The sequence below is a fragment of the Sceloporus undulatus genome, chromosome 9, assembly GCF_019175285.1.
Source record: "Sceloporus undulatus isolate JIND9_A2432 ecotype Alabama chromosome 9, SceUnd_v1.1, whole genome shotgun sequence".
NCBI lineage: Eukaryota > Metazoa > Chordata > Lepidosauria > Squamata > Phrynosomatidae > Sceloporus > Sceloporus undulatus.
Genome location: NC_056530.1, coordinates 22,328,031 through 22,348,190, shown reverse-complemented (window position 1 = coordinate 22,348,190; position 20,160 = coordinate 22,328,031). Strand labels below are relative to the sequence as shown.

The window sequence follows — 20,160 nt, the reverse complement described above, 5'->3', positions numbered from 1 at the left end:
ACCACTTCTAAATCCAAATCTGGCCATGCTTGCCTCACTTGAGCTTTTCACACATTAGCAAAAGACCAAGAGATGGCTTTCTAGGTTTGTAAAGTCAACTGAAGTATTTGTCTCTGGATTCACAAAATGAGTATAGGGTTTTCAGAAAGACTAAGCTAAGCTCCATTTCAACCTCAAATAACTAAGAAGCTGCATTCAGTTCTCTTGCCAAGCCCCACTGATCTGGAAGCATCTCAGGCTGTAAAAAAGAAAAGAGAGAGAGAGAGAAAAAGAGAGAGGGGCTACTATTATGTGCTGCAGAGAATTTAATGGTGTGTGTGACCAGCTCGACACATCGCTAGCCCTGGACTGGAAAAGAAAAAGAGGGCTCTAACTCCTGGAAAAGGGTCTTCACATCCCTCTGCAACTGAATTCAGCCAGTTCTTCACGTCTTCAAACACTTCCTCCTATTTTCCTCAACAGAGGTGGTACAAGCGGCCCACCAGGATGGACAGTACCTAGGGCAAGATTCTGGATGGTGCACAAAGGGCTAGTGAATATCTGTCTGCATTCATCCTAAAGAAAATGTATGTGCACATGTGCCACTAAAAGGATTTCAGCAGAATGCATTCAGCTTTACTTCTCAGTCCAAACCCCACCAACCTATTGGGTTTGTGACTCAAACTCTGGATTAACAGAATTTAGGTTTTTCAACCCACTGGGTGACCTTGGGCAAGTCACAGGCTCTCAGCCTCAGGGGAAGGCAATGAATGGCAAACCTCCTCTGAACCAATCTTGTAAAACAACAACCCATGATAAGCTTGCCTTAGGGCCTCCATGAGTCAGAAATGATTTGAAGGCACACAATAACAACAAAAAAATTAGCTGACACTGACTTTTTCCAAATTTTGTCTTGGTTACTTTCCAGAGCAAACTATTCACTCCCCACCATAACCTTGAGAGTAGACAAAATATGGCCTGGTCGAATTTTCAGGTACTGGCTACTTAAAACCTCAACACCAAGCATTAAACTGCTTACTCCAGAGGCCTATTGGTTTGGTTAACCTTTCTTACAGGCACACTACTGTATCTTCTACCATCACTACTACATGGATGTTAAAGAAGCTGTCAAACAAGCATTTAAAATGTTGCTGAAATATATTTGGAAAATATCACAGAGCTCTATTATCGGTGCATGTAACAGCATTAGACATTTTACTCCTTCAAGCTACCCTGAAACCACAGCTTTGTAAAGCTTAACACTGTGAATGAAATGTAATGGTACTTAAGGTGAACCTTTCTGAATATCAAATACGCATCATGTACACATTCATGCAAAAGTATGGCAAGGGATTGGTTCTGCACTGTCTTTGCCCATTGATTGTAGATGACAACCATGGCATCTGTATGCCATTTTTAAAGAAGATATTTAAAAGGTATTAAGTTCTACTGGCATGGATTTACAAGCTGTGCAGTCTACACATATAGTCTTGTATGCAAGCCTGACAGCCAATATGCGGACCATCAAAAGGGTCCCGAAGTGAGGCAACCTAGTGTGGAGCTTAGAATACACATTTACTCACTAAATCTGCATAAAGCTAGTGTAAATCAAGTACTGAGTAGCTTTAAAAAGTGGGCAATGTTATTCTAAACGAAAACACCTGGCTGCAAGTGCAACCTTTTCAGAAATGTAACAAGGAAGCCAGTGAAAACACTTTGCCTCTAAAAGCTCATATCCGATACTGGCCTTAATGAGATAAGAATGCAACCATCTTTATCATTAGATCATCTTCTAAGCTAACTTTGCTTCTTCCTGAAGCACAAGAGAGCCCAGTCTTGGGTTAGAGACAAATGATGAGGCTGGCTCTGGTTCAGGAAGAAAGTCTCTTCTTGCTGCATAAGAGACAAGCGTGACGGCCAGTTCCTGTCTCCCACTGACAAGCTCCAAGCCCACACACATTATATCACTGAGGAGCTTTCAGATGGGAAAACACAGACCCAAGGGGAAAGAGGCAGACAGCGAGATCATCAAGAGTAACCTCTCTATCCAGAACAGCAACAGCCATTCTGCTCTTGGGAAAACCTACCTACTCCCCACCAGAAACGAGAAACAAATGGCCTGTGGATCAAATGTGACTGCATTAAACACAAGACACATTGCAAAAGGGTGGAGTAATTGTCCAAGATCTTTCAAATTGATCCCAAGAATCTAAAACACTCGTGATTTAAATAAACACCAACAACCACAGACTAATAAACTAATTCTTGGATATTAGTCTGTGGATGTTAGTGTTTATTTAAATAAACACTGAAGATGCCAGCCACAGATGCTGGTGAAACCTCAGGAAGAAACTCTTCTAGAACATGGCCACGTAGCCCAAAAAACCCACAAAAAGTGATGGATGCTGGCCATTTAAACCTTTGACTTATCATTTATTGAAATCATTAGGGTTAGGGTTTAATAAACTATTCAGGCCAGCTCTAAGATGCAAAACAATATTTCCTTTGGGCCAATGAAAAGGCATCATCTTACACTTTTTGCCATGTCCCTTAGCGGTGCAGCATTGTATACTACATATACTGATTTTTGTGCAAGTTAGGATTTGCCAGTAATTCAGAAGAACTGTGTATCATAGGCAGCAACCTGATTGCTATACATGCCCTAAACAAAGACAAAAACCTCACTTTGGTTTCATTTCATCAGATAGCGCAAAATTAGACCTCATTTATATTGGTGTGGCTGCCACATTCTGCACTGCAGAGGAAACATTTAAAAACCCGACTGCTGTGACAAACAGAAGAACGAAGAACGCTTACTGCTGTCAGACACTGCAGGCACTAGGCAGAAAATGTAGGTTTGACTTCTTATATTAAAATGGCACGACATCACTAAGACATCTAACCCACCCACTCCCATCACAAATATAACAACAAATAGAAGAAAAGGTGTAACTATTTGGTAAGGAAGAGCAAAACAGAAAGAACAGAAAATTAAGTTGTTCTATAAGAATACCTAATAGTGTCATCTATGTGAAACAGGTTTCATACAAACTAGAAGGTTCATAGCTTACACAACGGTTCACGCTGGCTACCAGAAAAGCACTGGTTTTACAGTTTGTGTATGGCAGAGATGTTGCTATATAATGGCAACTGGTGCTGTCACAGCTCTGTCTTATCTGGCTCCTTAATTTACTTGAGCATAATTGTGGTCCAAAACATCTGGGAGATCCCTGGTAGCCTTCTGCAGGTATACATTTATATGACCCATACTCTAGCCCTCTAAGAATCTCACAGTTTGGTGGTCTCAATTACGGTTTTGTACTGCAAGTCCCAGAATCTCCCAGCCATCATGGCCTTTACCATGCTATCAGGGGAGATTTTGGAAGCAGTTGTTCAAAAAAGTAACCTTTCCAAGGTTTCAGGGCAACTCTTGAGGCAAGCACTCATGGACTCTCTCCTCCATCATGCTTATACTGATATGGACAAATGTCTTCCAACATGTCAGTTACCAGTGTGAGCAAGAGTTCTGGCAATACAAGGCTCAGGGGGAACAATGATGGTTCCCAGGAACCAGGGTCAGCGGAGAAGAGCAGTAAGGCTACACGAGGGAAGGGGAGACTATGAACAGGAGGCTTTTTCACATAGTGCCAACCCAAGTTTGGTCTTGTGTCTGAACCAACCTGTTATTTTTTGAAATGCTTAGTCAACAATACAAATCTAACCAGGCTTGGGAAAATCCTATGCATGATGATTCAAAACATTAAGAAACAGCATTGCCAAAACTCTTGCTCACACTGGTAGCTGACATGTTGGAAGACATTCATCCATTACAGGGACCATTTATGTTACATGGCTTTAAAACAGTTGGTGACATCCTTCCAATTCCAAAGATTACCCAGATCTGTCCTCAGTAATGAACATGTTGTGTTATCTCTGATCCATTCCCATAAAATATAAACAAAGTTTTAAGTTTAGCAAAAGGATGTAATTTTTTTTAAAGGAAAACTTTATGAGTTTATCTGTCAGCCACAATAACTATGTTATGTCAAACTGCAACCAAGATGTTTCTTGATAAACATATAGGACAGGAATTCAATTTCAACAAAAGGAAAGATGGGGAGACTTTTAAAAAGTAGGCTATTTCAGGCACACATTAAAATAGCTCAAGAATATACTTAAAGCTGACAACATCCCAGCATCCTTCAAAACAAAAAGACAACCTAACAGTCGAGTTCCAGACCATGTTAAGATCTCTCTGCTGTAATAAATCTGCAAGTAGCCAGTTACATAGTTTAATATAATAAACAAACAAAGTTAAAAAACATTTACACAAAGCATTCGCACCCAAGTGTCAGTTTGCTCCTGAAACCCAGCAATTCAAACTATTCATTCAATTGCTATTTGGAGACAAGATCAAAATGGCTCCGTGAGAAACATTTGGCACTGTATGCATTTTTAAACATGCTTAAGCTGCAGCCTTAAAATGCTTATTGCTAACATAAGGAAACTGCATTTACTTCCAAGGTACAAAAGCAGTATCATGTTTGGACTGATTTACAGAAAGTGATTAGACATGCTTTTTATATGAAATGCAAATACAAAAATGAATATTTTTGTATTAGCCAAGTATGATTAACATATCTAGTTCTATTACCTCAGAATGCCTTTTACAAGAACACTATTGAACTTACCAAAACTGCCAGACTTCCAAACACTGAATTCTAAATTATTATTTTTGCAAAGATGACTTGAAGCAATACCTCATTTCTTACCCCAGCATACTCTGAACACCCGACTTTTACCTACCAAAGGAAGACCACAACCAAAAAATGGGAATCTGGGTCCGAGTCTTCAGTTCAGGAGGGGTGAAAAAAGCTATTTACTGCCACATCCTAAGAATTCGCTGCTGGCAAATCTTCAGAGCTTGCTAAAGAGAGAACAGCCTTACTTCTTCAAACCAGAATGCCCTGTAACTGAACATTCAGATGCACACGGATCTAAAAAAACCCTTTTAGGACTCAATTATTTTCCTACTGACTGCAATTAACCAGCTTTATGGGAAAGCGCAAGTAATGTTGTGCATGCACTCTGGGCCCTTGCTGAGATTTCTCCAATGCCATCTACAATTTGAATCTCATGACTCTCCCACTGATCAAAATTACTTTGAGCGGCATCACAAAGAAGCATTTTTGCCTGGCGGCTGACCCAAAACATAGCCAGTGATGTGTACAATTACAGGTACGTACGCCCATTTCTAAATTTAAAACAAGGCTCTACGTGTTTTGAATTGAAGGATCCTCCATATAACTCTCTCTGCAAATGAACTTTGTTGGTCAGATCCCGTTGATACCAAAATCAAGGTGTACATCCAGGATATTTTTCTCTGCTCAACATTAAGGGAATAGATGCCTCAAACTCTTAAAAGAGGCATGTGTGCAGAAATTTAACTCAAGGGTAAGTGAAAAGAACCTTTGGAAGGGCTAGAGAATGCATTTATGCAACTCATTTTATAACACCAACATGTTCAAGTCCCAACTTCCCATCCCATTTTGAGCAGTACTTATATACTTATATATCTTATATACCAGGTAGTGTTTATTAAGGGTTCTTCTCAAAACCAGGTGCACACTCAAAGCAAGGTGCTAACTTCTGAATATACAGCCAGGGTCCTTGAAAGGCAATGAATGGCTGCAGAGAAGACAGCAGAGATGGACAGCCATCGCTTGTCATTCAGCTGCATGCTTTCCAACATGTTTGAGAACTGGCTGTGAAAGGGCTGCGCCTGACTCTGCCTCATCACAGAAGAAGGCTTAAAAATAAAGAAATGAACAGGGAAATTTAAGTATTGAAATAATTGGAGATATTCATGCTGGAAGAACTATCTTTCTGTCAGATGATCAGGAAGTTCAAAACCCAGCAGTGTGAAAAAAAAGAAGTTCCACCATGACCCTTCCTTAATCCTGGAACAGAGAAAGATGGCATTGTTGCATGTTACAACCCATCACAAAGCCAAAGAGTAAACTCCTCCCCCTAAAACCCTTGAACAGAAGAGACTCTAAACCAAAAGGCCACTGGCTCCATGGTTACACAACCCCACCCTCCTTTAGGAAAGCACCATGGCAAGAAGGTATGTATGATCCAGGGGACAAAACTATCCCGAAATTACACAATGATACAGAGGTGGGGAGGGAAATCTGGTTAAAACATCATGTTGTTGGGAAGTCTCAAAACTGGTGGCGATATTCTCTTAAGACTGCATTCCCTCATGATTCTCACATTCCTCTGCACCTGGATACCTTGTCAGGCTATTTTGACATAACCTTGGGTCCCAATGCAACAATAGGCACAGTCAATGGGAAAGAGTACACTCATCCCTCCATGTTTGCCACTTCCATATTTGTGGATTTGACTAATATGTTCTCTCTAGGACTATCTAGGTCTTCCAGTGGAACTCTATGGTCAACTTTAACTAAAAGTTGCACTGAAAGACCTAGAGATTCCTAGAGAGAATACTCTGCGAGGCCTTTGTAGCTCCTCCAGCACAAGTCTATAGTCAGTGTCTATTGGACGTTGACCACAGAGTTGCCCTGGAGGACCTAGAAATTCCTAGAAAGGTGTCCTCTCAGGTAAAAACACGGTGCTTTTGTTATTTGTGGTTTTCCATATTCACAGGGGTCTAGTGAATATGGAGGGAGAAGTGTACTTATACTTCCAGGTAGACTGGGCACTCACCATTCCACCTTCTGCTGGGCTATTCCCACCTTCAGGATAATTCAGGTCCCATACAGACTGCCAAAATAAAGCTGTTTTGGGTCACTTTGGAGGTATGCTGTTTAAGTGATGTATGTATCCTAAGAGTCCGAAAGCTGTGCCAAAGCTGCACTCAAGTCCTTAGGACTGGATTGTGGCTTTGGCGTGGCTTCTGGACTCTTGGGACACATGCATCATTTAGACAGCATTCCTGCCCAAAGCAGCTTTATTTTGGCCTGTCTGTATGGGGCCCCACTTATCATTATGATACCAAAAAATAAAACCCCCATGAGCTTGACTATATATGCCCAAGTTAAGAAGAACCTCTTACAATCCTTCACAGCATTAATGAGCAGAGCTGCGCATAGCAAGAAAAGTATGTTTTATCCAGAAGACTCAAAAGGCATTCCATGTCAGCAGTGAGAAAGAAAAACACTGGAGGAAACCTACCACTCTCAAATCTGCAGGGAGACCAGGAGATGCTTGAAGACAAAAAACAGAATGACTACACTAAATATACACCATTTGATCTAAAGGAGAAGAGTTTGGCATTGAGGGAGCAGCAACGCATTGACAAGGAGAAGACCAAAGTGTCCTATGGAGTCAGGGCAATAGGCATCATTCCCAAGGAGCACAATGGGAAGAGCCACTTATGGCTGGACCTCAGCACAACCAAAGCCCCTTCCAAAGTGTGGGGTTTGGGTGGGAGCAGGGAGAGGTTCACTGCTTCCCAAGGGAACTACTGAGGGAAAGCAAGTGACAACAGATGGCCCTTTGCCTCCATCGAGTCACATCCATGAGGCAGGACCACCGGAGAGGAAAAGGAGAGCCCTTGCTAGCCAGGATCCTCCAGGGTTACTCCTTCCTCCCTGCGCCCAGCCCTGGCCCATTCCCCACCCCAAGCAACAGCCCTGTCTGAGTCCCTGGGGAGGAAGGGGAGAGAGGAGGACCAGGGCCTCTTTCCCCCAACAGCTCTTGTAGGGATCCCCAGAGGCTCCTCTCAGCCAAGCCTTAGGCTGCAGTGCTTCTCAGCCTCTGGTCCTCCAGATGGTTTTGGCTCCCATCTCCCAGGTTCCCTCATGGCTGGCCATGCTGGCAAAGGCTTCTGGGTGCTGGAGTCCAAAACAGCTGGAGGACCAAAGGTTGGGAAGCTCTGCCTTAGAGGATGCTCTGTAAACCCAAAGGGGAGGAGGGTCTCCTGAACTGGGACCCATGGACCTCCCCCCCAGACCAGGCTCCCAGGAAGGGAAGGGCTCAAGTTCACGGGTCCAAAGAGGTCGTAGGGATCAGGGAAGTGGGAGGAGGGTCTCCTCACTGCCCCAATGCCCCCGAAAGGGCAGGTTCTGTTCTCTGGTGCCCTCCATGGAGGAGAGAGAGTGGACTTGCCCTGGGGAGAAGGGGAGAAGAGGATGAGAGGGAGCAGGTCTATACTGGGGGGGGGGGGGGAGGCTAAGAGAGAGAGCGATCCTGGGGAGGAGGAAAAGGGGTTGAGAGAGAGAGAAGGGTACTGAGAAGGGAAGGGGGAATAGATCTCTATGGAGGAAGGGGCTGAGAGAGAGATCTCTCCGGGGGATGGATGGAGGAGGAGGAGGAGGCCGAGGGAGAGGAGAGTTATCCTGGGGAGGAGGAGGCTAAGGAAGAGGGGCCGGGAGAGGCCGAAGCCAACGGAGGAGGCCTATCCTTCAGGGCGAAGGGGCTCAGAGAGAGCAGGCCTCTATTGAGGAGGGGGACGGAGGGAAGGGGCCGTCTTCGAGGGAGGCCTTTCCTTCGCAGTGCCCCCCCCCAGAGACACAAAGGCCCCTGGAGAGCCCCCTCCCCAGCCCCTGCATCCCTTCCCCCGAGATCTGCCCCCGGGGGAGGGAGGGAGGGAGACACACACCCCCCCCGAGGGCTGCGCTCGGCCCCTTCGGGAGAGGAGGAGGAGGAGGAGGGAGGAGTGGCGGCGGCGGCTGGAGCGGCGTCTCCCCTCGGCTGCCCATTGTTCTCCTCCTCCCCTCTCTCTCTCTCTCGGGCGCCCCTTCTTCTTCTGGCTGCGACCAGGCTACCTACCGGAGCGGCGTCGGGCCCGGGCCAGGCTGGCGGGGCGGGGCGGAGGAGAAGGGGGCCCGGCGGCGGCGGCGGCGGCCTCGGAGGCTGCGGCGGCGGCGGCGGGAGGAGAAGGAGGCGGCGCCATGTTCCTCTCCCTGCCTCCTCCTCCCTCCCTCCCTTCCTTCCCTCGGAGGCGCTGAGGAGAGGAAGACAAGGCGGAGATGGCGGCTGCGGAGGAGGAGGAGGAGCAGGGCGAGGCTGCTGCTGCTGCTGCCGCCGCGGGAGAGGGAGGGCGGCCTGTAATGGCGGCGTTGGCGTCTGCTGCGCCGGAGGCTCCTTCTTTCCGCCCGGAGGAGGAGGAGGAGGAGCGCCACCGGCCCCTGCTCTCCGCCAGCGAAAGAGTCAGCGGCGGACGGGGCGCGGGGACGACGCGGGATGCGCGCGCAGCCTCGGAGGGGGAGAGGGAGGCGCGCGCCGCCGCCGCCGGCCTCGCGAGCAAAGGGGGCGGGGCGCAGAGGGGCTGCAGCGCGGCGCCCGGCGACACAGAGAGGGAGGGGCAGTGGGCGGGGCTCACTCCGCCAACCGCGAACTGGGTCTCTCGGGGCTGGGGGCGGGGCTTGCGCTGCCTCCCGCTCGGGCGCGAGCGTAACAGACAAGAATGGCGCTCGTGCAGCAGCAGCAGCAGCAGCAGGAGGGCGCCTCTGCGCGTGCGCGTGTCCTGTGTACGCGGCCGCCGAGGTTCTTGGCCCAGGAACGAACCTCGCGCCGGAGGAGGGCGTCTCTGCGCGTGCGCGCGCCAGGGAAGGAGCTCCCTGAGTCGCCTGCGCATGCGCGGCATCAGATGGAGCTCACCCGCTCCGGAGGGAAGGCAGCGAGCAGCGGAAAGAGAGGACGCTTCTTGCCTCTGCCGCGCATGCGCGCTCGCTCCCTTCCAAAACAAGGCGCCCATCTCGCTCTTTCCCTCCGCGGGGGTTTGCACGGGTCTTCATCCCCACGTTACGCCAATAACCACCCACTTCTTGGCTTTCCCCTCTCTAGGTCGCGCGCGCGCGTTCCCGTGCACACGACCGCTACCACGTGCACGTTCCCCGCGCCGTGCCAGGCGCGAGCACGCAAAGGGAGGCACCCGATCGATCAGTCCGCGCGCGCAGCCTTGGTCCCCGGCCTCCGTCCTGGAATCCCAAGGAAGGACGACGTCATCGTGGCCGCATCCGCACTGCAGAAACAACCCGCTCCGACACCGTTTTAACTCCATCCTGCACAAATCCCGGGATCTGCGCTTTTGGAAAGACGCTAGCAAAGTCAGTTTCCCAGAATCCCCTAGCACTGAGCCAGAGCAATTGAAGCGGATTGTTTCTGCAGTGTGTTTCGGACCTTATAGGAATTAATACACTAGGGCTGCATCCACACTGGAGAGATAACTCGGTTTGGTACCGCTTTAACTTGCTATCTGGCATGAGATTGTCTGCTATGGGTCCCACAACATACTCCAACTCCCAGAATTCCATAGCCTTGAGCCAGGGCAGTTAAAGCAGTGCCAAACTGGGTTATTCCTGCAGTATGGATGCAGCCCTAGACTAATCTACGAAGGCCCATGCTGCCAAAGATGGCTGGAGTGAGGGACACCCATAGAGCTGTAGGTCTGGATACCCAAAACAGACCGCTTTGTAAACCAAAGGGAAGAGGAAGAGGAGGAGGAGTTGGCCATACTCCATTTCGTTACTTTTCAACCCGTCGCATGTTTTTAGTGACCTTTGTGACGGCAATTTGCATCCCCCCCCCCCCCCCCCCCCTGCCCTGGCCTGTGTCAATATTCCTCATTTGGACGCGTCGGACGGTGCAATCTGGACTCTGCTCTTCTCAAACTTGGGCCAGAAGTCTTGAAAAGAAACAAAGACAACATTGGCAGATGGTGGTTTTTAAAAGGAGGCTCACTTGCCAAGAATGGCTCACGTCGAAATTGCTCTCCGATGCTGCATCCGCACTGGAGAAATAATCCAGTTTGGCACCACTTTAACTGCCGTGGCTCAGTGCTATGGAGTTTAGTCAGCTCTCTAGCCTTCTATCGTCGGAGAATTCTGGTGCCACAACACACTACAGTTCCCAAGATTCCACAGCATTGAACCAAGTGGTGTCAAACTGGATTATTGCTGCAGTACGGACGCAGCCCAAGATACAGTTGGTCCTCCCTATTCACAGATTCTGCATCCATGGGTTTAGCCAACCACGGCTCTGAAATAGCCACAAAAACTCAGTCCAAAAGGCAAAGCTTGATTTTACTACAGATTTGTGTGTAATAGGACTTGACCATCCATGGATTTTGGCATCCACTGGGAGATTTGGAAACAAACCACAATAGAGTTCAACTCCCAGGATCCCTTAGCACCAAGCCAAGGCAGTTAAAGCAGTCTCAAATTGGGTTATCTATTATCCGTTCTGCATTGTGTTTTGGACCTAAGAGTGGGAGGCAACTGTCAACTGGCATTGGGAAGCTGGCATGTTTATCATCCTGGGCACATCTCACCAAACGCCAGCCTTAGGCCAGGAAGCTGTACATCAACACAGATAACAATGAGTAGGATTTGACTCATTAGAGGAGTTCGCAGGCGGATGTCCCGGTTTTAGGGTGACTGAGGAGGGAGGGTCAAATATTACAGGTTTTGTTTTTAAGTTCAGTGCTTGGGATTCTTTCTTTTCTTGCCAAATTATTGTGTGCGATGATGGGGATAGCACCAATGCCTCCCAAAGTATTACAGCCATGTGAAGTCGAAGGCTTTCACGGCTGGCATCCCTAGTTTTCTGTGGGGTTTTCGGGAATGTATTCTTGACGTTTCGCCGGCATCTTCTGAGAGTGTTGGCATGGAAGTGTCTGGAGTGAAGTTGGTTTTGACTTTGGTGGATTGGATCATTTGCAGTTTGATCACTGTGTCCTCTCTAGGGATCTCTAGGTCAGTGGTCCCCAAACTGTGCTCTTTAAGGGATTCTGGGCCCACAACAATTTGACCAATTTGGACTCCCAAGACTCCAACGCAGTTGAGGTTTCCTCGGGGATTTTTGCTCAGAATTGCCCTGAACGTTTTGGGCACCAATGGCAAAGCATTATCAACGAATCATTTCATTTCACTTATTTCATTTCATCTGTTACAACCAATAGCCAGCATAAACGATACAGGCTGAGTCTCCTTTATCCTAAATGCTTCAGACCAGAACTGTTTTGGATTTCAGTGTTTGCTTGTTTTATGGATCTTGGAATATTTGCCTTTACTGGTCAGATGGAAATGTTTTACGTTATTGCATCAATCATTTGTTAAGCAGAATAGCGTTTTACCTAAGAACGCCAGATATTAAAGATTATTTGCAAATAAAGATTTTAATCATTTACTTTTCCATCCTCTTTCTCCTCAGGAGGTTATTTCCGCCCTTTCTCCTGAGGCGAGAGCGTCCCCTTCCGTTATGGCCAATTTACCACCCCTTGGGCCCAGAGGCCTACTAGGCCTTGCCAAGCCTGGGGCTCGAGTAAAGCTCTGCCGCCAAAAGTGCGAAGAGCCCGGCTCCATTCCTAAAGGCCACTCCCCGGCTTCGCTTCAGCGCCGCGTGACTCGAGCTCCCCCTAGTGGAGAGCAGCGGGAACAGCCTCACAGTCTATGAAAGAGTCTACTGTATTCCTAGTCTGTCCTTCTGCAAGGCGCGAAAAAACTACACCTCCCAGCACGCCTCGAGGTCACCGCGCATTACGTCACCGCGGAAGCAAGCCTTTGTGGGCGGGGACGCTTTCCTTCACTCTCTTCCTCTATCTTAGACTACAACTCCCGGCATGCTCAGGGGCGAGAAGCAGGTTTGCCGGATATCCGGTGGAGGGGAGAGGAGCCAGCTGCCCCAGAGTTCCTGTGCGGAAAGAAGGCTTAAGGGCAGCCACCATTATGGTGAGAAGGGTGTCTCTTTTTTATGGGAAGGGGTCATGTTTTAGGTTTGGGGGGCAGCCTCAGCCAGGGAAGGGGGCACTTCTAAGGTTCCCAAATGGAGGGAGGTAAGAGTAATTAAAGACTGCAAAGTAATTCAGATATTTTCCTGCTCCCCATCATCATCATCATCATCATCTATATCTATGCCCCATAGGCTCCTTGGCTCCCTGGAAGCCAAGAGGACTAAGGTCCAGAACACACTGCAGAAATAACCCAGTTTGAGACCGCTCTAACTGCCCTGGGCTCAATGCTAGGGAACCCTGGGAAATGTAGTTTATTGTGGCACCAGAGCTCTCTGGCACAGAAAGCTCAATGTCTCACAGAACTACAGTTCCCAGAATTCCCTAGCATTGAGCCAGGGCAGTTAAAGCAGGATTATTTCTGCAGTGTTTTGGATTTTGGGATATTTTGGGTTTCAGAATTCCAAATAAGGGAGAGTCAATCTTTTATTTGTGTAGTAAAGAAAAAAGGGGACCCCCCCCCCAAAAAAAATGGCTTACTAGAAATGTTACATCTATCTGTCTGTTGCACTAAAAGAATCTTATTAAATCTGTCTGATGCATTTGGCACTAAGTCTGTGTTCGGAGGTTATGTCCAGACCCCTTTATGAGATGGGAAGAAACTCTAGCCACCCGACACAGCTTGGCTTGCTTACTTGGAATTGCCTTGTCCTCAGATGGTTTAATGTGAGATCTCAGGAAATAAACGGTGGATGTTTTGTGTTGGAGTTTTGGACTTGATTTCACATGGATCCTCTGCTGCACAATTTGAAACCAGGATCATTCTCTGCACAGATTTTAGCATCTGAGTGCTAAAAACAATGTGAGTTACACATATTCCTTGAACACTGGGTTCTTTGGAAGCATCTGTTCTCAGAGAGAAAAAGATATAGCCTATTCACAGCTTATGGATCTGTGGCATTTCTTCTCTGGCAAATTCCTGCCGGGGGAGAGAAATTTGAAAGGGAAGAAATATGGAGGAAGTTGTGTAATTCTCATTTCCCTTGTGGCTTTTCTGTGAAAGCCCTTTTCCGTTATATCAGCCCATCAGATAATCGGGACCGCTTTTCTTTGTGGTATTCTTGAACCTCTGCCACGGCTGCTGCTCCATGTTAAGAGCCAGGAGGCCTAGGCCTGTGGGATCAGATTTACACTGCCTGCCTCTTCTTCTTGTGTTGCCCTGAGACTTGCTCATTTTCTCATCAGAGGAGCCCCACTCATATGGCCTGGCTGCGTCTCTACTGCTGCCTGCATTGGGATGGCATCCTCTCACACTTAGTGACTGGTCCTCTTGGCAAGAGATGCGCTTTTGTACAGGGCCTGGGATGGGGAGACGGCTTGGATGCCTTCCCTGATGAATCAGGAGCCCCGTCCACATGAAAATGGGTGCCCAATGTGCCGTTTGTTCTGTTTTGGCTGTATAAAAGGACTTTTCTTTGTGTGGTGCTGGAACAGATCGCAAGCCGTCGGTTGTTTGTCTTTGCTGAGTCTGCAAGACTGGCTCTTTTCATCAGGGTGGGTCCCTTTCCTATCTCACCAACACACTCAGCAGGAAGAGGAGCTACGCAAGCATGGAGTTACACAGAAGCAGGCTCCTCTTCTCTCTGAGAGACGCTTAAAGGATATCCCCAATGAACAATCTACATTTAATTCAGCAACGGATGTGGAAGGAAGGAAGTTGCTGCTAGTATCAGGCAGGAGATGTTTGACTTGTAGTAGTAAGTTTTCCCAATATGGGGAGAGGGACTTGGAAATGCTGTGAATATTATACCCCAGAGCTGCACATTTTTACAGTTACATGGCCTCACCTGGTAGTAAATGCCACTGAAGGCAAGTGGACCTACGCCAGAGTAAGCATGCATTAGATCAAGCTCTAAATGCTAGTCATTTCCATCATGCTTGTAGGTCACTTGGGTGTTTTGTGAGGGGGGAAAAACCCCCAAAACATACAGTGGGTTCTTGGGTTCCGGTGGGTTTTGGTTCATGGATTCCTTGCGGATACCAAAATCCATGGATGCTCAAGTCCCATTATATACAATGGGGTAGTAATAATGGTGTCCCTTATATAAAATTGCAAAATCTAGATTTGCTTTTTTAATACATCCAAGCCATAGGCGGTTGAATCCATTGATATAGATGCCAGCTGTACTTGGAGGAAGGTGCTTGCAGCATCTGTTCCTGAATATTTGATCTGACCTCGCTTTCTTCTAGTTGGTCTGCATTGATAGTATTGCAGCCTGTGCACACACCTGTAAATGGGATGAGGCAGTCCGTTCCAGTTGCAGCCACTGAGTAGAATGACTGAGGCTGGCCTTTGTGTCTCTGAATGTCTTCTTGCTATGGGCTTGTGTCTTGACCCACAAGGCATGCATGGAAATGTTCCTTATTACCTCCTTGTAATGATAGAAGGTTCTCTCTTTTTGTATTCTCTAGAAGCAAATTGTGGTAGTGGTTATAATTTGGATAAAAAACATACCTGAGATAGTGGTAGCAGGAGGAACACCTCTTGAGTCCCAGCCCTCTCTAATCCATTCTCTTCCTTGGTTGACAGATCCGCTTCATTCTGATCCAGAACCGGGCCGGCAAAACACGCCTGGCCAAGTGGTACATGCAGTTTGATGACGATGAGAAGCAGAAGTTAATTGAAGAGGTCCACGCGGTGGTCACTGTCCGAGACGCAAAGCACACCAACTTCGTTGAGGTAATGTATCCATGCAAATGGACTGTGTGTGGCTTCCCTTGCCATCTGGATCTGCCATGCTTCTGGGAGGACTCAACTTGCATTTCCTTGTAGTGCAGTTGCATTGGATGGCTCAGGTTATCAAAGACATAGCCACATTCATCTGTTTCAGCGTTGAAAGATAGGAAGGAATCCCATAGCACCTTGGAGACTAATTGAGCAAATGAAATTTCTAGCACAATCTCTTGTGGACTGATGAATTGGGCTGGAAACCACAAAAGTGTAGGCTACAAAAGTCTTTCTTGCAGTTAGTCTCTAAGGTGCTACAGGGTTCCATTGCGACTTTTAATGTGAAATGTGCTACTTATACAGTGCTTTAAATACCACTTTGGCGGTTATTGGGTGGCTATTCCAGTACTGAAATTGTCTATAACTGTTAACTTATTTGAAGATTTTAAAATAAAGAAAAATGGGGCTCCATGTTCTATAAAGAAAGCATCCCTCAGTCCTGCACAGCTTCATCCACCTGTCCAAGGCTAACTTAATTCATAGCAAACACTCATGATGTATATCCCATCATCTTTCAACAGCTGTCTTTCTCTCTTTTTCTTCTAGTTCCGCAATTTCAAAATCATCTACAGGCGCTACGCAGGTCTCTATTTCTGCATCTGTGTAGATGTGAACGACAACAACTTGGCTTACCTAGAAGCCATTCACAATTTTGTGGAAGTGAGTTTCTTCTTCGTGGTCTCTGCAAATCATACAAATGGGTTTCACTGCACCTGCGCAGTGCTGTTTACCATGTTCATAGTAAGGAACATTATGAAAGCCAGCATGCTGTAGTGGTTTGAGTGTTGGTCTAGGAGACCAGGGTTCAAATCCCTACTCAGCTGTGGAAACCTACCGGATGAGCTTGGCCATGTCACAAACTCTTCACCTCAAAAGAAGGTGGGATATAAATGAATAAAATGATGGTCGTGTTGTCATCACAGTTTGAGTGGAATCATCTCACTATAATTGCTTGGTGTGAAATGGCCCAGAAAGTGAAGTTCCAGAGTTTGCTTCTCCAGTCTGCTTCTGCTGCCAGTGGCTGGCTGCATCTTGACTGGAGCAGGAGGTCTGGCTGTTTGTACATTTTGTCCATCACTTCTGGGCCACTGAAGGTCCCAAGGAGAGGAAGGTAGCTTACTAGGGAGTAAATGGATGATTGCATCCAGGTGGGGGGTGCTCACGATAAACAGGAGGTACAGCCAATATTGTCTCCTCACAGGGAAAGGTTTTCCAATTAGGATTTAGCTATCATCCCTCATGCATTCCTTTTTGGTGGAGAGGCTGGTGATGGAGCCATCTATGTGAGAAGCAGGTGCGAACAGCCTCTTAGCCATGTTCCATTTCCTGAAAACAGGGTGTGTGCAGAGGCTTTATTGGCAGTCACAGTAGTCGCCCTGCACACATGCACTGTCCTAACACAACACAGTGGCTCCACATGAAAACCTGATTTCTTTTTCTGTAACAGGTCTTAAATGAATACTTCCACAATGTCTGTGAACTCGACCTGGTGTTCAACTTCTACAAGGTGGGTTTTTGCCTTGAATCTTCCCATTAGAAAATTAAGGGAAAGGCTGGTTTCTCAAGAAAACCAAGGAATGTGGCACCAGTGAGGGACGGGTTGGGAGTGCCAGCCCTGCCACAAGATGGTGTCTGTAGCCATATAAGGCTGTAGATCTTTCTCATCCACAAGAGTTTGGTTCTGAGGGTCCTTCCCAACAGATAGGCAAAATACAGGTACTCAAGCTCCATATTATTCAGTAGGTGGCGACATGTGCATTTCCACACTAATGCATCCACAAGCATGCAGTGGCATTGAATAATATGGGCCTTCGTGGGCCATGGATGCTGCAGTCTGTAGATAGCTAGGCCTTGGATATGGCAGGCCCACTATACTTAATGTAGTGGATGATGGAGAGGAGCCTTTACTCTAGGGGTAGAAAGAATATCCCAATAATTTTTTGAAGATAGTAGAAAAATGTGTTTCTTAACTGTCACGAACAGGACCCCACCAATATATGGGAGCATAGAGAAAGTACCGTTTTCTGGAGAGCAACTCCCAGATGGCTGAGGTTTCACAGTGATTCCGCCAAATTAACATTCTTCTAAGCTCAGGGAGTGTAGTTCCATGATTCCCCACTCCAGCTTCCCTGCTGCCTGTGGCTGGCTGTGCCTTGCAATCCCTTCCTCCCTCTCAAAGCAAACGAGAGCAGTTTTTGGTGCACTCTATTCTGTCTTTTTCTTATGGCACTCCTGGCTAAGTGGAGAAATGTTATTTTCTGTTACAGGTCTACACCGTGGTGGACGAGATGTTCTTAGCCGGGGAGATCCGAGAGACCAGTCAGACCAAAGTCTTGAAGCAGCTCCTCATGTTGCAGTCCTTGGAATGAGACGCAGCAAGTCTGGAATTGGTCAGGTTGGAGCAATCCTTGCTGGATCTCGCAGTCCCTCCACCCCTCTGGGCTCATCTCTCTTCAACTGGTTCCTTGAATGAGTGACTTGCTCAGAGCAAATTTGGCCACTTAACCCATAGCTGGAGGTGGGGATCAGGGGAGCCGACGTGAATTGGGGGTGTGTTTAGATTTATAGCTCCGTTCCCCCCCTCCCCCCAAATGACAAACAGGTGGGCAGGTGGAGAGATTCCAGGTCAAGAACGAGCTGCATTTCTGTAAGGGGATTAGAAGTGGAGAGAGCTCCAGTCCACTCCCCTCTGGCTGTCATCCACAACCCCACCTCTCTCTGCCCACCGTGTCACCTGCCCGCTGCCCCCTTCCTCACTCATTTATGTAAATGTCTTGCGCCGGGTCTGCAGTAGAAGAGGGACCATAACCGTGTCTGTGTCTGTGTGTATGTTTGTGACAAGCAGTTGTACTGCCAGTCAAGTGATGTACTGAAATAAAGCATCTATGGAACATTTAAACCCAGAATAATTTTTCCCTGTGTATCTAGAAGAAAGGGTTTTCTTGGGGCTTTAGTCCTGTGGTGATGAGCAGAGGGACACTAAAAACTGGAAGAGACACTAAGGATCAAACCCCAGTGGTGTAGGGATCCACAGTTGATGCATCCCAAGAGGTGGCCTATCCAGTCTCTATCTGAAATGTTTTAGCTGAGGATTCCTACAGCATTTGGAAGGGTTGGGATCAAATATACTTCACAGCAGGAAGGACTGTAGAGACTGAGTTCAACTCTCCAACTCAGCCGTGGAAACCTACTGGGAGACCTTGGCCAAGTCATACACTTTCAGCCCCAGAAGGCCTGAGGATTCCATAGGTGAGAAATGGCTTAAAGGCACACAGCAAGAACAAGCCAGGTCCATACAGTGATGGAGGTCAGTCAGAGGTGGAGTCAAGCTCTGCACTTAAGTGTTTCATACATGAGTGTGGAAGAGTTAAGCTCTTTGGATAGTCCATGCTAAGAGTTGTAGCCCAAAGATTCACCCACTTTCCAAAGCTGGTTGGTACAGGCCAAGAGAGCTTGTCTCAGTTCTAGCAGCTTTAGGGTCATGTTTTTATTAAATTAAATTTAGACAGATGATCAAAATGTCATTCTGGGAGTTGCTACACCCCTTCTCTTAAAATGGAAGGAGGCATGAGAATCAGCATGGTGTAGTACGTTGAGTGTTGGACCCTAGGAGTCTGGGAGACCAGGGTTCGAATTCCTGCTTGGCCATGGAAACCCACTGGGGCCCTTTGGACAAGTCCCACTCTCTCAGCCTCAGTGGAAGGCAAGGGCAAAATTCCTTAGAGCAAACCTTTCTAAAAACCTTCTGAGAGGATCATAATAAATCAGAATCGACTTGAAGGCAAGAGCCAGTCTGATGCAGCAGTTTGAGTATTGGACCCAGGGAGACCAGGATTCAAACCCCTGCTCAGCTATGGAAACCCAGTGGATGACAAGCCTCAGAAGAAGTCAATGGCAAGCCACTTCAAAAGAAATACTGCCAGGAAACATCTGTGTTATGTTCACCTTAAGGTATGTGTAATAGGAAATGATCTGAAGTTGCACAACAGCAACAGCTATTCTTCCTTGTCTGGAAGTGAATTCTTCCTTTTTCTTGGTAACCAGCCATTCAGCCCACCCTTCTTTGGTAGGTCTTGGTCATGCTCACTTCTGGGGCACCTGGACAGAAGACCTCTTGCAGAAACTGACAAGTGTACATGCCTGCCCACGAAAGGTTACTGCCAGGACATACCTCTCACCCCAAGTCTAATGCTGGAAGGGTTTGGTTACACCTCTGATCTTTTTGCCTGCAATCCTAAACCCTCCCAAAAGTCAACGTGACCTTGGAATCTATCTATCTTCTGATTTTAAAGCCGTATATAAACAGGTGGGTCACGAGGCTTCCAGATTGGCCATGATTGCTTCAAAAAGGGCTAAGGGCTTGCAAATTGCATCCTTGTTTGCCTTGTGTTATCTCTGCTGTCTCATGACAAGATTCAGTCTCAAATACAGCTGCCCTGAGCCCTGGCTGGGCCAGAGCCAGTTGACCCAACCTGACTCCTGGTGACCAGTGGCAAAGTTCACCTGGGTTAAGGAGCCAGCTTTCACCATTAACCACCAGAGGGCAGCCTTAATGCCCAAACTGCTCCATCCTATACTGCAAATAAACACTGTGCTGGACCTACATTTCCAGAGCAGCCTCCTTGGACCCTGGTGCACTCCAGAAAGATTGGACAATGACACCCAGCATCTCCATCCAGCACACACTGGAGGG

At 47.3% G+C, this 20,160-nt stretch overlaps 2 protein-coding genes across 3 annotated transcripts in view; one reads left to right on the top strand and one right to left on the bottom strand.

The window, feature by feature from the left end:
* Window positions 1-8,843, bottom strand: part of ARHGAP35 (Rho GTPase activating protein 35) — a 61,215-nt gene extending 52,372 nt beyond the window's left edge. The window contains exon 1 of the mRNA XM_042440759.1: window positions 8,779-8,843. The gene's annotated coding sequence lies outside the window, so the exon portion shown is untranslated. The remainder of the gene's footprint in view (window positions 1-8,778) is intronic.
* A 953-nt stretch (window positions 8,844-9,796) lies between these two features.
* AP2S1 (adaptor related protein complex 2 subunit sigma 1) lies at window positions 9,797-18,366 on the top strand. Of its 2 annotated transcripts, XM_042440761.1 has the most exons (6): window positions 9,797-10,058; window positions 12,557-12,680; window positions 15,270-15,419; window positions 16,014-16,127; window positions 16,915-16,974; window positions 17,735-18,366. In XM_042440761.1, the coding sequence occupies exons 2-6, from the start codon at window positions 12,678-12,680 to the stop codon at window positions 17,834-17,836; spliced, it is 429 nt and encodes a 142-aa protein (XP_042296695.1). In that variant the 5' UTR covers window positions 9,797-10,058; window positions 12,557-12,677; the 3' UTR covers window positions 17,837-18,366. The 2 variants fall into 2 exon arrangements, with proteins under 2 accessions (XP_042296695.1, XP_042296694.1); XM_042440760.1 differs by lacking the exon at window positions 9,797-10,058 and having other exon boundaries at window positions 10,960-12,680.
* The last annotated feature ends 1,794 nt before the right edge of the window (window positions 18,367-20,160 follow it).

Bases quoted from the DNA above. Each gene is read 5' to 3' on its own strand.
- AP2S1 (XM_042440760.1), top strand. From the start codon at position 12,402: ATGAAAGAGTCTACTGTATTCCTAGTCTGTCCTTCTGCAAGGCGCGAA. The intron at 12,681-15,269 runs GTGAGAAGGGTG...CTTGGTTGACAG, and splicing joins TAAGGGCAGCCACCATTATG to ATCCGCTTCATTCTGATCCA. The intron at 15,420-16,013 runs GTAATGTATCCA...TTTTTCTTCTAG, and splicing joins AGCACACCAACTTCGTTGAG to TTCCGCAATTTCAAAATCAT.